We start from the raw sequence: 19,092 nt of genomic DNA on the forward strand, positions 1-19,092 counted from the left end.
CTGTTTGTGCAGAATATATATATATATATATATATATATATATATATATATATATATATATATATATATATATATATATACACACACACACACACACACACATACATACATACACACACACATATATATGCTGGCTTAATACTACCTGCGGATTTGCACATTTTGTCATATAATCTCCATTGCATACATGTGAGTTTGCATGCATGTATGCAAGCGTAAACTATACACCCCCTGCAACCGATTCAAGCTTGACAGTCCTCTCCTAAGAAGGTCACCCTTGAAGAAGTCCTATTATAGTCTATATTCAGTTTTATTCAAATGTGGCTAATGGCCAAAATTAAAGGGCTATCTTGGGTAGGGAAGAACGGGAGTTTCAATTCCTTTTAATTTGGCAGGCTTCCTTTTCACAAACTTTTTTTTAAAAGTCATTTTATTGCTTGAGGGTAAAATGACACCCTTTGCTTTCAAGATGATAATTCCTAACACTTTTCTTTGAAGATCTGGAAACACTGCAAAAATCTGGATAGATAATTCTTGATAATGTCTTCAGATTCGTATATTCCACTTTAAATGTTTCAACCAAATGTATGGGGATCGGTGGAGAGAGCAAATAAAGCAAAATATATATTTATATATTTTTCCCTGTTCTGTTTTGTTTTTAAAGGTTTCTACTTAAAGATTGGTGCCAGAGCTACAGTGCTTATACATTTTCAAAATGTGTTTTAAGCAATAAGTTGTACAACATTTTTAGAACATGTGTTAAGCTATTTCTCTAAGAATGAAGCTCTTAACAAAACATAAGCACTCTGCATGAGATCTTAGCAGCAAAGTGCTTAAAAGATAAAGTAAGAATTGGTACCATGGGAAGAACACCAGCTGTAGTGCACACAGGTCCATTATGAGAAGGATGGTAGAGGGTAGGGAGAAAATGATTTAATCAGGAGAAAAACCAATTTTATTATAAGGGCACGCAGGGGGTGTGGCACCATAGTGAGAAGGACATTTCAAAATATCTGACAGATTTCAACAATGTGAAAACCCACCCTGTTCTTTAAAGTGACAGTAAACCCCACCAGGTCTCTCCTTCTGAAGCTATTGTGAGTAGACAACTGTGTAAAACTGGCCTGCTAAGTCACTGCCTGTCTTATTTCAATGGCATGTTAAGGAAATAAATAAATAAAAGGCTAATTGTTGAAATACAATCAATCAAATTTTATCTTGAAGGTTTTTTTTTTTACTGATTTGCCTGCTTTGTTTTTAAGCCCACTCTTTTATTAAATTTCAAGAGCCTAATTGTTTCTGTGTGGATCTAAAGTAATTGTGATTGATGAGTCACTTTTTTCTTTAAAAAAAAGAAAACTTAAAAGTATATTTTTCAGTGAATAAAATTTAAAAAAAACAGTTCACCTAAAAAGATATATGAATGTTAATGCAGGGGGGAAAAAATCAAATATGTCTTAAATTTGAATTCCTTCTACAAAGAGAAGTAACTATTATAGTTAAATAATGTACATAGCTTTTTTTAAAAAAATGTTTTCCATATATGACTAATAATAATATTACCAATAGCTAAATAAGACCTACTTAATTATTTGTCAAAATTACCGGGATTATATTTCTATTGTTCTCCAATAGTTTTATGCTAACATATTAAGTGAATATCTCAGTAAAAACAATGCCACTTTTTAAAGAATTCTGTCATTTCAGGGAACAGGTGATACTATAGAAAATGTCACTTCCTTTTAATTCAGACTGACAAGCTTTTTAACTTTTTGTGAGTTGTGTCAGGTCTGGGGTTTATTGTTGCTGTAAAATAATACCAGATGTTTCTAACAAGTATTCAAAGGAAAGGAAAGTAATAATCTCCCTATCTTTTCTATTAAAATTATTTTTTGCTTTTCTTCTCCTTTTATATTTAAATTTCCAGCTCAGTCAAGCTTCAAAAGAAAGGATTTCTGTTGTTCAGAAAATCAGTTTTGCAAGCATGTGTGGTTTGTCTTTAGCGTGTTATCATTTTTGACAGCTTTGCATAGCTTAGGTAGGCCAACAGGGGTCTGTCTAATATTGTTGCTGGGCGAATCTTCTCCGAGTTTTTAAAAAAGGAACAAACAAACAAAATATTTTTGAAGTCGGAATTAATATCTCCCCCTCCCCTAATTCCTTGATGGCACTGCATTCAGAAAAAAAGAAATGAAATGAAGGGGAAAAAGTGTCGCCCATTATTCCCTTGTACATGGCAAGAGTAACACATGTAAAGCAATAACTCATTTTGTATTCCTGTATTTAGCATATGTCTCCTGTTGGCGCAGCAAGGCCTTTAGGCCGGTCCCTTGAGCTGGTCATCATTGGCAACTCTTAGCCCCTTGGCCTTGAAATCAAATAGCTTTGAATCATGTTGAGCCGGGATGCTAATTTTTGCTACTGATGCATTCTGGGAATAAATGTATTTGACATCCTGTGTCAATGTTCCAGTCTCTTTGTGCCTCTTATTCTTGGGGGGGGGAGGGAGTGTTGGGGGGGAGGCTGTTTTGTTTTTGTGTGTTTTTTTCCCGTTAGCTGCATTCCTACAGATGGTATTCCATTGAAAATGTTCTCTTCCGACAGGGAAAAAAATAGAAAGAAAGGAGGAGAGAGAGAGAGGGGAAAAAAAAAAAAAAACATGCACAGCACCAAACCTCTAGGTGCAGAAGGCTGTTAACGGTTGCTGATGATAGTAGGCAAACATTAACATAATAATTAGTGTCTTGTAATTGTTTCATTAAAACCAGTTGTTCCATTTCTCCTCGTGTTTTCCCAGAAGAGAAGCTGAATTTGGACGACAGCCAGTGGGAGGACATCCACGTTGTCACTGGAGCACTCAAGATGTTTTTCAGAGAACTGCCTGAGCCTCTGTTCCCATACTGCTTCTTTGAACAGTTTGTGGAGGCAATAAGTAAGTACATCACATACAGTAGGAGTTAATTAAATACCTATGTGCTTTTTCTAAAGAAACGAAAAGGCTTCAGATCAGAAGAGTTGCATTCAGTGTGTGTGTGTGTGTGTGTGTGTGTGTGTGTGTGTGTATGTATACATAATATCTCCAACATGTTTTGCTCATAATTCAGGCATCCCAAACATGGCACTGTTAGGAAGGATTAATATTCATAGTTTGGAATATTATAAAGTATACGCATGCCTTGGAAAAAAAGGAAATAGTATCTATAGCAGCAATACAGTGAATGATTTGTCTTTTGCAGTCCCAACCATACATATTTATAGCGCTCATAATAGTTTATAAATTATTATTATTATTATTATTGCTTAGGTTTGCCATCCTGCAGTTGTATCATTAACAGCAGGTTTATTAACATAAAAAGCATTAAAAGTTTCACCTGCTGATTTGTGTCAATCAAGCTGTTGTTAACATCACAGGCCAAGTCATTTTCTTTTTTTTTCCTGTCCGTTTGGCAAATCTATTTCAGGGTGGCATGATTTCCCTTTCAGGACAGGTGTCCTATTTCTAAAAAAAACTTTAATTTTAATATCTTTACCATAATTGTAACAATGGGAAGGGAAGAGAAATCTTATCTGGCAAAGAAATTGATTTCATATTTTGTTTTCTTTTGGAAAAAGGAAGAACCCAAAAGAAAAAAGAAAAAAAAGAGGAAAACTTGTAAACCTAGCAGGAGCTTAATTAAAGTCCAATAGAGAAAAATCTCCAGGAAAAACAATAAAGCACTTAGGGATCTGTTTTCCGAGTGATGCGCGTGCGTAACTGCCATTACTGTTAATGAGAGTTGTTTGCGCGTGCACATCAGTCAGAAAAGATAGAACCCTTAATGTGCTGTTTAATTTGATTTTATGTTCATAAAAGTCTTTAGATTTAACAAAAGCTCTTTACGGCCAGCATCTTGTATAACAAAACCAAATAAATCTTGCAGAATCCTTCCTTTTTTTCTTTTGGCTGCTTAGAGATGCCCTGTGGTGGTTAAGTATGCAATAACCCCAATACGCTGAGGAGTGAGCCTCCTTTGGAGGCACAACTCATAGTTCCTTCCCTCTACTCTTTCCCTTTTCATCTCAAGGATGAATAGAAGGCTGAAAATATTGTCTTCAGAGATTCATCTCACACATCACAATTCATGCAATTATCTCACAGGAGAACAGGGCTGAACAAATAATTGCTTTGTATGCTGGATGCGGGTTTTTGTGAGGCACCAGAATAAGGAGATCTTTGTTTGACGCTTTCTTATTCCAGCCTGCAAAAGAAATCACCTGAAATACATCGACTTGGTTCTCTTGAAGCACCAACTCCTTTCCTTCTTCAAGAAGGAAGTGTTGGCACATATCTGAGGGAGTTTGCCTCACGTTCAAGTGTTTTCATGCCCTCTTGGCCTTTAATCTCCTGCTGGTGTATAGACTCCCTCAGCATCACATTGTTCTGTAGTTCCTTCTTTATTATATGATTCCCTGTGCCATCCTACCTTTTTTTCCTATCTCTTATTCAATCTCTCCTCCCACCCCACAAAAAAAAGATTTAAGCTTCATGATGAAGCTATAATCCTACCTTTCATGACCTTCATTCTCAAAGAACTTACCTTCTTCACCTAAATAGAATTAAGGTGGGTTTAGTTAGAGGTAGCTTTCAGCTGATTTTGATGAGTAAGATAGCATATAATACATCTGTATTTTTGATTTTCAAAAATTGTCGGGGAAGTATTAGAGATATCTCTTCCAATAGGTTCATAATTTCATATGACAAATTGATGTCTTTTCATTCATCTGCTTTAAATTCCGGTTAAGGTTCTGAAGGCCATTATAAAAATCGTCAAGATGAGTAGTTTTAAAAAAAAATACTTCAAAGAAAAAAAGGAGGTCTAATATTGGATTTGATTCAAAAATAAAAGCAACAGAATTGGCAGATCTGTCTGTTTGCAAAGAGAGAGGGATTCCTTTCACTTTTTAGTGATAAGTTTGGATAACAAAAATGGATTTTTTGATTATAGATCAAAATGGATGTATTTTCATTAAATTATATACATTAATATTTCTGGTAGCTCTTAATAGACTTTTGCTGATAAGGACTGAACAATGGTTTTTACTATTTGATTATTTTTAAGGGATGAGATATAGAAAGAAAGGATTTTTTAAAAAATCCTGGAGAAGTTACTAAAATTGTTTATACTTGTTTTGTAAGGGGAACCATCTTTTATATATTTTCTTTTCTTTTTTTTCTTTTCTTCTTTTCTATCTTTGTACTTTTCTTTACTTTTTATACATTCTTTAGTTTGTACTAGTCTTTTATCTTTAGAATCTTTAATACAATTATTGCAAAAAATAAAAAAGAGAGAAGAAGATCTGGCAAATCTGTCAATTTGCTGTTTCCAAAATATACCCATTCATGAATAAAATGTGCATTGGCAGAAGAAAATAGTTATATGAAATTTTTACATGTTTGGTTTATATGTTATATCTACATTTTCCTAATATCTACATTATGTTCCTAGTTTATGCATTCCTTCAAATATTTTTGTCAAATGCAAAACATTATATATACTTTCCCAACTATGCATATTTGTTTGTTGCAAAATTCAGACAGATGCTGATGTTATGAGGTTTGTGAAGTATGACTAGGATAGATTCATATTTTTTAAAACAATAAGAATCCAAATTTGTTCTCCATTTCTCCACTCCAGAGGAACATGCACTGCAATTTGATAGGATGAATAAAATTATCCGTTATAATCCTTAGTATATAATAAGGACAGCTGGTATAAAGCAGTCTAAGACCAACCAAACAGCCCCTAAAAACAGTATTAGAGGAAGCTCATGGTCTACTTAGAAATATAATTCTGTAATATTTCTATACAATATCAGAAATAATATAAATATTTTCTCTTAAATTGATTGTTAAAAAAATTAAAGGACATTTTTCACAGGCACCATAATAGCTTCATTTTTCCTGCTCAAAACCAGGATTCTTCTCTTGCTGTATTTGGTTAGTTTGGTGAGGGGGCTTGATGTCTTTGCCTGTCATTTCAGAAATGATGAAATATGTCCTTTACATCAGGTGTGTGTATATATGGCTTTACTATTGGTTCATTAATCGTCCAGGCTGCTGTTTGTACTTATTTATTTTGTGGATGGATTTATTGTTTTTTTTATTTGTTTTGATTGTTTTATAATTTGAGAACTGTAAGCCACCCAGAATCACTTGGTTGAGTTGGGCAGCTATAGAAATCGAACAAACAATTAAGCAAACACATACACGTACATACACATACTGTATATTAGAACAGAGTTGTCTCCTGCATTTGTATCAAATGTGCCAGGGGTTGTATTTCTGCACATACTCTTCTGACTCCATGAATATTGGGAATTCATTTCGTAAGTGCAATTCATAGATTCTGCTTGCAAATCCACATCATGTTTGAAGTTGCATAAAACCAGTATATTTGTAATGGATTTCCTTCTTATTCAGGAACTTACATTCTAAGCTCCTTCAGCAGTTTCCAGATTATAAATTGGCAGATACAGTTTCTTGGGGTAATATATTTTAAGGATGTAAACCACACTGGATCTTGTCCTGATTTGAAAACAACTTCTCTCCTCCAATAATTTCTCATGAATTACATTAAAAATAATCAAATATTTTCCATTTGATAGTAAAGATATTACTTCATGAATTGTATGTCAATGATATTAGCACATACCCAAATATGTTTGATTTATATATTGCTGTGTTTGGATATAACAGCAAACTATGGTTTATTATGATAGGCATGAAAACCAAGTAACTTATTCAAAGCTAATGGAATATGGCTTCTCCATTACCTTAAGAAGAAAGAGCAGTCTTTTCTTTGGATCAAAAACAATATTTGTGAAATGTGCACATTTTCTACATGAATATTGAGAGTTGTCCCCACTCAATTGAGAACAGCGATAAAGGGAGCAATCAGAATTAAATTTCAAATTCAGAAATAGATAAATATAGTAATGAAGTGCTAAGGTTTCAATGTTACTGAAGAAACATCACTAGGTGACTCAAATCATCACCACCACCCACCCAAAAAATCCTAGGGAGAAATGTAGATAGACTGTGATTTAACTAAAACTGTATCTTTGGGCTCTAGTTTTCTATTTGATTGATTGCTTTACAAATGGATTGATTGAATGAAGGATAATTCAATCATATGAGCCCTTGCCTACAGCTTGAAGTAATCTAACAACATACTTAGCACTTATGCTTTCATTTTTCAAGACCTCTTTAATTACAGGGTAGAGTTGTGGTCTTGATTCACAACCATCTTATGACAGATTTAAAATTGAACTATAGCAAATAAAAAGACAGTCCATTCTTAGATACCGAGCTTGGCTCTACTTTGAAAAAAGTCAGCATCTCAGTTTGCGAACTTAACCCATACTGTAACATCAATATTTTCCAGGTTTTCAAATGCTAAAGACCCCGCACCTATCCCCTCTTTTTTTAAAATGTGAGGCCCTGGGTGTAATAGGTTCTGTCTAAAGCAGGGGTCTTCAAACTCAGCCCTTTTATGACTCATGGACTTCAACTCCCAGAATTCCTCAGCCAGCGTGCCTGGATGAGGAATTCTGGGAGTTGAAGTCCATGAGTCATAAAAGGGCCAAGTTTGAAGACCCCTGGTCTAAAGGGAATAAGAATATAAAGCTATATATATCAAAACCAACCAGAAATGTAAACAGCATTTCATAACTGCCAATGAAGCTACAGTATACGGAAAATAGAGATTTATACAAATTTAATTGTCTGAGAGTAGTTTAACGTAGTGGTAAAGGTATCAGGCTGGAGACTATACATTCTAGTCCCACCTGAGTCACAAAGCCAACTTAGGACTTTGGGCCAGTCACCCTCTCTCAACCCAAGAAAGCAGACAAGGGTAAATTCCTTCAAAAATCTTGTTAAGAAAATTGTAGGGACTTGTTCAGGCAGTTGCCAGAAGTCAATACTGATTCAAAGGAACACACATATATCAAGTTACCTGGCATTGCTTTTTATTTTTTTTTTAAACTAAGAATGGCACTGAACAATTTTCTATACCTGTTTAAAGACCTTTCTAATTAAATTAGAATTACTTGGAGAGGAGGCTACCCATACATGATTCTAGAATGATCCCAGCTTAATTTGTAGATATGCTGTTCTGAATTATTCAAGACAATATTTCTTCCACATTTTACGTGGAAGGTACAGATTAACAGGTTTTTTTTGAGTCATGCTGAAATAATCACTGGTGAATATTTCAGCTCCTCCTCCCTTCAAATAATAAAAACAAACCTATAGGTCTCAGAACCTTAAAAGAAATATGCTACCTACAACCACTGGTGGGATTCAAATATGTGAACAACCGGTTCTCTGTGTGGATGCCGCTTCTGGAAGTCAGTTCTGGGCCTGGGCAACAAAAAATTAACTACCAGTTCTGCCAAACTGGTGCGAACCGGTTGAATTTCACCACTGCCTACATTACAACCTATTTTTACAATATTTGACATTCTACGTGGTGGCCAAACATTTCCTGAATGCTATAAACACAAGGACTACAAGATTTGAAATAATTTCATAATTTTGTTTCTGGATGGCTGAAAATCTATTTTAAAAAATTTACAAATCCTTCACAGCACTTTATAGAATGTATTAACTATTGATACTTTTTTTACCACTCTGGTCTTAAAATGAAAATGGGGGTGGGGATGGGGGTTGGGAAACAGCAATAGTTGGCATAACTTTGTTATTGTTCTGCCCAAACTGCCTAATATAGATAGTCCTCAACTTATAACCATGGCAAGTGTTAGAAGTTACAATAGCACTGAAAAAAAAGTGACTGGTCCTCACACTTATGACCTTTGCAACATCCCCGTGGTCATGTGATCAAAATCCAAGCGCTTGGCAATTGACAGTTGCAGCATCCCAAAGTCATGTGATCTTCATTTATGAACTTCCCAGCTGGCTTCAAACAGCAAAGTCAAAGGGGAGGAGATGGATCTGCTTAATGACTGTGTGATTCAGTTAACAACCAGGATGATTCACTTAATATCCATGGCAGAAAAAAGTTGTTAAATCAGTCACAACTCTCTCTTCACAACCACCTTGCTTAGCCACAGAAGTCCCAGTCCCAGCTATGGTTTTAAATAAAGGACTACCTGTAAATGACATTCAAGTATTAGACAGAGATCAGATCAAGGATTTACATCAATGTAGTGTGTGCTACATCAGGCTATGGATTATGTGGTTTTTTTTTTTATAAGATCATCAGCACTTTTTCTACCTTGCTTAGAAAGCAGCCTATTTAACACAATTAACCAACTTTCTGGGGTGAGAAATCAGTATGTGGATTGTTTCAGTGCTGACTGATATTCTGCTTTACTATTTTTACATACCATTTTTCTTCATTTTGGTCTTCCCTTTAATTTGCTTACAAATGAAGTAATCATATCAGGTAAAACTCAGTGTTGACACAATAAATTGCATTAAACATTACAGACAAGCATTGGATGCAATCATAAAACTTGAGTAAATTTGTGGATATTTCTTGTTCCTTCCTCACCTTTGAAATTGCCTCAGGCCTGCTGGGTAAAGAACGGAATTTGGTGTTTTCTTTCTGCAAATTTCTTGTTCTATTTTAGACGTCCTCTCTCTTTTAATATTAAAAGCAAATGCAAATTGAAGGGATTCCATTCATTTCATGCATATCTGTGACTTATCCTGGGAACAACAGTAGCAGACTAGCACAAATATTTGAAACAATTGCTAGAAAATTACTGAAAATAAGTGTTTTTTTAATATAAATATTTTATTGATTTTCTATTTTCACAAACATGTGCTCCATAAACAACGTGGTGACTGAGTCCATTAATAATTCAGTGATGCATATAGGTTTTTCCAACTAAGTCCAATGTTACACCCGCCAATACATCCTCTCTTCTTCTGGTAATAACAATTTTTCACATTAGGCAAATACAATTCTTATTATTGTTAGAAAACATACAATTGCATAACAACATTTATTACATTTTTCTAATGATATCAATAATATCTGTTTAAAATATCTTTCCTAGCCAAAGCATATCTTAATTCAATTTACCTAAGTGCTTCCTGATCACTATGATGAAGTAAGAAATTTGGATCAATTCTTTCTCTGAAATGAATCCTACACAATCTTGTTAAAGTAAATGGGGTTCTAGATCCTGATAATATTTAGATTTAAAGGAACAGATAGATTCATCCTTTAAACATTTTTAATCATTTTTTTAGCTAAGTAGTTAAATGTGTGAAGTATATTATCTAGAAAGATAAACACATATTCTGTCAAATGGTTTTTGGGAACATTATATTTCATAGGGCAAATATAGAAACACACTTCATTTGAAACAAATATTAACTCTGATTTTATTTAATCATATTTATGAGCTGTTAATCTGGAACTCTACATTTTTTTTCCCTACAGCTTATAGTTTGTTGTCAACATGTCTTAATGACTGGTTAAAGTTTTTATGCTTTTTATATTTTAAAAGCTACCTCATGAAGCTCATTAAGTAAATTAAATATTCATCTCAAGGTAAACAGTCTTCAATAGTTTCTTTTCCAAAATCAGGCCTATGAGTCCTTCTTCCAATAAAACCTTTGAGAAATACCAGAATTGAAGGAGAAAAAGTAAGATAATGTGGGTGCAGGATGAGCAATCAAAATCCATTTGATGAAAATACAGGAACTCACAAATTGATTGCCACACTATGCAGAATCTCTTGGACGTTCTCCTAACATGGATCATTTCATTCCTTGGCAGCAGGGGGTGCTACTTCTATCACTGTGGAGCAACAGAGCCATCAGTGAAAAATAAATGCAATTGTTATTCTGAGTTCTCCAAAGCTATTTCTTGAAGCCGTTCCTATTTTTTGAACTGGATATGAAACAGTCGAGAATACATATTAAAAGAAAGGGAAGTAGAACAGCATCCAGGAATGAATCAGCATGGACTGAATGCAAAATAAATCTCTGTGCTTAGGATACTGTTATTGCTTGTAGTAAACTTCTTTTCTCCAATTAAATGACTTACCAAGGAACACTCACACTTTTGCGGAGGAATTCCTTTGCATAGCAAGGCATGCTAGAGAGCTCTATGAATTGCACATTAATTTCACATATGTAGAATGCTAAATTTGGTCACACCATATAAAACGAACATCCCACAGCCATGTCCATCCTTCAGAACAATGATCACTAATGTCCTAACTTGTATTCAGTATACTGTAAGTACTGAGATTGAGATGGCGATGAAAAATTATAATAGCAGCCAAAATATAATGGTGGGCCTATAGATAAAAAAATATTATTATTTTGCCAAGGAGCAAAATTTTCAAATTTCAGCATCTGAATAATGTTTGAAATTTTTGTGGATCCAAAAAATATTGGCATGCTAGTTTGAATGTCACCTTCTGATTTATAGTTGCCTTCTCCCACAAGCTATGAAGTGATGTCTTTGCCATTATCACTAAAGCTATTTTCTGCCTCTAACTTCATCCTGCATAGCTACTGTCCCTTATGGGTGTCTAATTGCTTTAGCTGGGCAGTTGAGAAGATCTTCATGTCTTGCTTGGCACTGCTGGGATATACCATATATTCTTGGTATTCCCTCCTGGCTTTTTTTTTTTTTTTTTTTCATCCTTTCCAGGAGCTGCATGATGAGGGTATGAGTGTGAATAAATAATAGCAAAGTCTAATAGAAGCTGAGTCAACAGACTTTTCCTCTCTTAAGTGTTCATGGTTATTAAAATGAGTGCCAGGCAATGGAGGGGAGGGCTTGAATCAAACTAAAGTTAAGAAACAGACATTCTAACTCAGCATCTCCAAAAATACTTTTCAACTTGTCAGAACAGCCCACGTCCCAAAGTGATACCAGCAGAGACAACACAAAGCAGTACTGAAAAAATAAAAAAAATAAAAATAAAAATCCCAATCCATTATATATCCATTAATTTAAATTAATATAATTAATTAATACAGAGGTCCCCAACCTTTTGGGTACTGGACACCGGTTCCATGGAAAGAGGTTTTTCCGTGGACCGGAGAGTGTGTGGTTTTGTGTGCTGCTTGCATCCGACGGATGGGGCTTTGCTTGTTTGTATGCATGAGCACAGCAATGAATGTTGAGCAGGTTTTTTTTGTACCCTGAATTTGTTTCAACATTTCCACGTAAGTGTGTCTTACCAGCGCTACTTTTATATATGAGAGAGAGAGAGAGAGAGAGAGGTTACTTCCATGTGAGAGCACTTTAAAGAAGTATTTTCCACCATTAATGAGAAGTGCATTATTTAAAAAGAGGAAAGGGAAAGATTTGAGGGTGAAAATTTAAGGAAGATTTATAAGATAGGCAGATTTATAAAATAACAATCAGAAGGTCAGGCCTGGAATTTTCATATTTGCTTAGAAGTGTGGGATATTCGATGTTACTTAGTTTGGTAATGAAATGTCTGCAAGAAAACAGCCAAGCTTGGAGAGCACTAAGAACCCTCATTTCAATCCTGAGCTACAAATATTCTCTCTAGATTCTCTCTCAAATAGTTTCTCTATTTGTTTGGATAATATGCAACTGCTCTTGATGATCAAAAAATCAGCACAGTAGGAGAAAGCAGGGAACGTCAAATGTCATGGATTAATCAACAGGTTTAAATGTTTTCAAAATCATTAAACAAAAAAAAAAAAAAAAACCAACCCTGGCTATTCTGGGAAGAACAGGTTAAATTAGCAATAGCTTTAGTGTCTAAGCTGTTTCCCTTTTTGTTTACCTAACAGCTGATGAATGCTGGGTGATAGGACAATTGATCTCATATAAGGTCATAAAGGCAGCTACAAAATAAAGAAATTCCAGGGCACAATCACTATCAGTGCATCCAAACTGACTCATTCACGTGTGTGCACACATGCACATCTCTTCCATTAAACAGGTAACTCAACAGAAAGTGACATTTCCTGTTTGAGAGATGGGGGGGGAGATACAGATAGACACCCACACATACTTCAGTAGGAGTGAGAAGGAACCTACCACAAAATTTACTTACCTTAAAGGTGTTAGAACTGAATTAAGTGGCAGATGTCAAAGCCTCCCAGAGTGTCCCCCACATTTTATTCTGCACATGTTCCTCAAAAAAAAAGAAAGAAAAGAAAATGAGTGATAATTTACAAGCAAATGAGTATCAATAAATCAGACTCCTGTAAAAAAATCATGTTTATTATATTCTTGATGCTTAATATTCATGATAGTAATTTACTTTTATAGTACAGGTTCACTGTTATCTCCTTCAGCGCTGGAAGTTGGAGTCAGCCAAGCTGCAAAAGTAGAGAGTTAGGTAACCCTTTCAAGGCTGCAGAAGTTTATTCCCTCCAAAGAAGTTGCTTGTTTGCACTTACAGAGGAAAACACTGGTCATAATGTGAAGCTGTAGTGTACCACGTGATGTTCCTTGGTCAATGAACTTGAGAACCTGCTCTATTTAGTTTTTATAGCCTGTGTGGGTGGCAGCAGGTTGATATCCATGTTCTCTCATATGCCCAAATCTGGAGTTTGCAGGACATATGGGTATCCTCAGGTTACGATGGCAATTGAGACTAGGATTGCCATCTCTAATCGATACAACCATAACGCATGACTTCATGTGACTGTGTCACTCGATGGTGGCAATCCAGTCCCAATTGCCATTGTAACCCCAAAACATGAGGGTTATTAAGGTTATAATTGGAAGGCAAGGGTGCCTCCCCAAAATGGGAGGTAAGGTGGTAAGGTAAGGAAGGCAAGGGTGTCCCCCAAAATAGAGAAGCCCTGGGAGGCCCTGGGAGGCTGCATGCATGTAAGTGAAAGGAGTTGAGTACTGCGGTGTGACACAAGCACAGGGAAGCTGAGGGAGGAGGCCGGGGTCAAATGAAGGGAAGCTAAGGGAAGGAGGGCATGGTGGACTACACAGGAAGGTTAGGGGGGGACTTAGCAATGATTTGTGATCTTCTCTGCCAGATTCTTCATTAACTTTGCTTGTGGGAAGTCGACAGAGCGGGTCTTAAATGGTGATCATGTGGCCATGGGAAACTGCAAGTATCGAAAGTGCAAGCGGATTGCCAAGTATTCTGAATCACAATCATGCGACCATGGGGATGCTGCAGTGGCCAGAACTTCGAAGAGCGGTGATAAGGACCACTTCTTCATTATCACCACAATGTTGAATGAACTGCCTATAACTGTGGAGAGGGAGGAGAGATAATTTGCATCACAGCAGCACACAGTGATTTGTGGAGTTCACCTCAATTTCAAGAAAGTCGCAGGTGTTTTAAAAGTCACACACGGGTCAACTGGAATTGGTGCTGAGTTACATGCACAATCCCTAAAAGGCCATCTGAGAAATATCCCAAAATCAAGAAAGCTTTTATTATATTGCCAGTTTTTTTATGTTATTTGTAATTAAGGCCATGGCACTGCCCTAGTTTCAAAGACAATATTTATTTTCTGTTGGTTTCAAGTGACTTAGGTCAACAAAAGGAATTGTGGCCTTAATGACTTTTGAAAGGGTTTTTCCTCTCCCCGAATTTCAGTAACTCTTGGTTATGAAAGGAATTTCCTTCCTCTTTTCTTACGGAACTAAAATATCTGCCTTCTCAGTATGGGTGGCATTGTTTAAGATGCAATTAATCCCATTGCACTTCTGAAATTACAAGGTTCATCCACAAAGTACTGCACACAGCTTGGCTGTTGCTACTTGGCTTAACCTGGCTCTCTCCTGACCTAGAGAAGTTGCTGTATGAATAACAGACACCCAACACTGAGCAATCTGCCTGCATTTATTACCCTGCAAATATTGTCAGGCTGAACTGCCAAGGAGCTGCATTTTTTTTTCATTTTTTTTCACCAAAAGCCACATTTTTAGGAAAGTTTGTGCTTGTGTATTGTTAATGAGAATGGGCAGCAGAGATATTGCTTTAATGAACTGGACTCAAGGTCTAGCTATTCTAATTGTATCCTGTTTCCAGTGGTGATCAGTCTGCACTACTGTCTTTGGGAAACTCACCATCATCATTGAATATTTCATGTTTATTATCTGCATTGCATTGCATATTTCTATTGGATGGTAACATTTATGAAAATAGTTACTAAAATCTAATCTCAGATAAATCTATACTTGGATAATGTGAGTATTAAATTGGAAGGAACCCTCAAGTTCCCTAATCCTACTGCAATTGCCAATGTTCTTGGTGTTTCCAGAGGGAAACAGTACTCTTCAGAGAAGGGATGGAGAGATGAGGGAGGCAGAGGCTATTTATTGATCTGTATTTATTTTATTTATTTGTATGCTGCCTTTATTATTTTTATAAATAACTCATGGCGGTGAACCTATTTAACAGACCTTTCTCCTCCCATTTTCTCTGCAACTCTCTGAAGTGAATAGGCCTGAAAGACAGAGTGACTGGCCCAAAGTCAGCCAGCTGACAGTCATGCCTAAGGCAGGACTAGAATTCACAGTCTCTTGCTTTCTAACATGATGCCTTAACCACTAGACCAGATTGGCTCTTTAATTAAAGCTATTGCTCCTTCCCTTCTTGTCATTCTGATTCAGTCTGAAACACAACCAGCTTTGCAGGTACTCCCAACTGCAAGGGTAGCTCTCACTACTTGATGATCGGACACTTGTAGGAAACTTTAAAGTAAGAATAAGGCCTTGCTCAAGCCTTGCAAGGCAGATGGCCTACACTGGATGGCATAGGTGTGTCAGTTAGAAGATCCCTATCCCAGGGTTAATTGTTGAAGCAAGATGTTGGAGAAGAGAGTTCTGCATCTCCATTGTCATCAAATAGAGTGCAAAATAATGAGCATTTGTTTGTTTGTTTGTTTGTTTGTTTTAATAAATAAAATAATAAGGTAATAAAAAATGTAAAAGTTACAGGCACACAAAACTCTTGTTGGCAAAAAAATAGCAGAAAGCTTCTAATTGGTACAGTACAGGAGATGTACAGTAATTGGTACGGTACAGGAGATGTAACCCAGCCTAAATAACCCAGAATAAAAAAGTTGGAAGGGACATTGGAGATCTTCTATCTAGTCCAACCCATGCCCAAGCAGGATACCTTATGCCATTTCAGGCAAATGGTTGCCTAATCTCTTCTTAAAAACCTCCAGTGATGGAGCACCCGCAACTTCTGTAGGCAAACCACTGGTCGATTGTTCTCACCATCAATACATTTCTCCTTAGTTCTGGGTTGTTTTTCTTCTTGATCAGTTCCCATCCATTGCTTCTTGTCCTGCCTTCAGGTACTTTGGAGATGTTCTTTTGAACCTCTGTGCTGTATAGGGTTTAGTGCTTGTTCGAAAGAGAACTAAACCTATGTATGTAAGGAGTCGACATAAAACCTGAAGAGAGCATTGGAAAGCACCAATCAGGCCTATGTAAGTTAGGTATCCAGAGTTTCCTGAAGTCCAGTCCAAAATGATCATAAAAGACAATGGCCTGCTATGTATTCAAGCTTCAGACTGCCTCATCATCCACACTAAAAGCACCCTAAATCATATTCATGGCAATGATTATGTTGTGAGGAAAGGAAAACTTTGTTTAAAATCACTGTTAGCAGTTTTAAACTAATTTCAGTTGAGGACAGGCGATGAGACAAAGTCAGATTTCTGAGACAAGCCTTATATTACCAGATCAGGTATATGCTACAGTTGGCAGATGTGACAATGAGCCCAGAGGCTTAGTCACTAAAAGATGGGGTACTGTACCCATGGAGATCATTCACTGAGCATTATTCACTGATGTTACAGGCACAATTTACAGAGTGGGATGGCTGCTGAATGGAGTAACAGAACAGCCAGATGGACATTCAGTTAAGAGGTCCTAAAAATATTGTTTTAAAACAAAAAAAAAATTGCTTTCAAAGTCAAAGAAGTATTGAATGGCTAGTTAGAGAGCTTAAAAATTAAGTATCCAGTGTGGTCAGTACTTAGATGGCAGGACAAGGATGGAAATCCTATCTTGTAGACTGAAAAAAAAAATTATTTTTTAAAATCTGTTCTTGAAGGAGACATGGCAGATTATTTCTATATCATTGCCAAGAATTTTACATGTACAGTACTGTTCATAGAGTCAGCAGGCTGGAGTGTGACATGAAGGAGACTTGTCATTTTAGATGTATTGATGGGGTTTCTAGAATAATTTCATTATATTACTTGCCAATGGAATGCTGAAGTACCAACAAAAGGACCCTTTTAATTGATTTAATATGATAAATTCAAACACATAATTAACTTGCCCATTGGAATCAATAATCCTGAAAAATGCTTAATTCTGACAGAATTGTATCTTAATATTTTTGATGGAGTAAATAATAAGTCATCAGCCTACTCTCTTGAGAGAAAACTTCAGGATTAGTTATGACAAAAGACTATATTGTGTCCATCAGTCAATATATGGAAAAGAGATAAGCAATGGGGAATAAAAGCGTAAAAAATCATTACATGCATTTCTATTTATAACCTTTAATTATTAAGATTGTAGCAATTAATCAATCACCTGATTAGCATGCAGGGTCCTGATTTTATCTTGAAGCCTGAATTAATTAATTAGCCATTAAACAACCTTATTATTTCCTACTTGCATATCCAGTTTGCATTAAGGGTGCCTATTGACAAAACATATCCTGTTCTCTGTATTTATTGCAGCAGGCATATGAAGTTACTGACATTCACTTACTAATTTAGAGGCAGAATTATGAATGAGTTAAAAGACTTTAAGCTTTGCATAATTTCAAACTACTTGTTATATTCTAATTAGCTAGGTTCGATTGATTTGTTTTCAGTATAACTCTCAGCTGTTCAAGTGGAGTCAAATTCAACTGGTGTGTATTATTGCAATGATATAATTGTGTTAATTGTGCTACAAGTCAATGTGATCTTTTTACACAGGCTTGGTTCTTTGTACTGTTGAGGGTGTATGTGGAATGTCACTAGGTCTAGTGGTCTCCCCTTCACTCTAATTACTCTCAGTGTCATGATTTTTCTGTGATCCTCCACCTAACTTTCCTCATTCCTGTATTTTATATCATTAATCCTCCTAGCTAATAGCTGATGCTTTGTGTTAAATTGTGGCTCCTTCCCTTTCCCTTCTGTATGAGGAAATCTGCAGGATCCTCTAATTCCAGAACTACCGTTGGCCAAAGTTTCCAACATTTATATTTAATATCTTTTCAAGTTTTCCTCGCAGCTATTTGCTTTCCCTCTATTGTTTTTTTCACAAATGTTTTGCTACTGCAAAGCCAGTAACAGAATAACCCATCAATGTCTAAGAAATCTTCCCACTCTTTGAAGATGCAACTGAACATGTTAATTGTTTCTACCTATGTTCATATTAGTAAACTTATTTTAAATAATCCTGTCAGATACAGATCAGAATGGAGACACTGATGTGAATAATAGTAGGGCTAATGTTTCTGAGCTGCAAATATCCAGCCTATTAGAACATAAGTAACAAAGGTAGGACAAGAGTAGTGGAAAGTTTCACTATCACAAGTTAGTTTATGAAATATCTTATGGTTCCTAGAATGCCTCCCAAGATCCATAGATTTGGATCTTTCATTTAGGGACTGTTTAAAATTACAATGGCACTGAAAAAAGTGACTTATGATCATTTTTCACACTTCTGATCGTTGCAGCATCCCCAGGGTCACGTGATCAGAATTTGGATACTTGGTAACTGGCTCCTGTTTATGATGGTTGCAATATCTTGAAGTCATGTGACTGTCTAGCAAGCAAAGTCAATGGGGAAGCCAGATTCACTGAACATCCATGTTGCTAACTTAACAGCTGCAGTGATTCACTTAATAACTGTGGCAATAAAGTTCTTAAATGGGGCAAAATTCCCTTAACACCTGTCTCGCTTAGCAACAGAAATTTTGAATGCAATTGTGATCATATGCTGAGAACTACCTGTACAGTGTTTGATTCCTCAATTGGCTTCCTTACTCACATATTCCACTCATGTTTCTTTCTGGCTAGGGGGGGAAAAAAGGCTTCTTTAGCTTTTTGCTTATAAACCCAGTTACCCAGGAGATATT

General features: G+C 36.0%; 1 protein-coding gene across 4 annotated transcripts in view; it reads left to right on the forward strand.

The window, feature by feature from the left end:
- The window catches only part of ARHGAP15 (Rho GTPase activating protein 15), a 448,034-nt gene that overhangs the window by 371,820 nt on the left and 57,122 nt on the right, over window positions 1-19,092 (forward strand). For all 4 annotated transcript variants that reach the window (XM_039338235.1, XM_039338233.1, XM_039338234.1 and 1 more), the window contains one exon: window positions 2,798-2,932. In XM_039338235.1, coding sequence (XP_039194169.1) covers window positions 2,798-2,932 — 135 coding nt within the window. The remainder of the gene's footprint in view (window positions 1-2,797; window positions 2,933-19,092) is intronic.

Source organism: Crotalus tigris, unplaced genomic scaffold, assembly GCF_016545835.1.
Source record: "Crotalus tigris isolate CLP2741 ecotype Arizona unplaced genomic scaffold, ASM1654583v1 scf7180000017694.5664430, whole genome shotgun sequence".
NCBI classification, from domain to species: domain Eukaryota; kingdom Metazoa; phylum Chordata; class Lepidosauria; order Squamata; family Viperidae; genus Crotalus; species Crotalus tigris.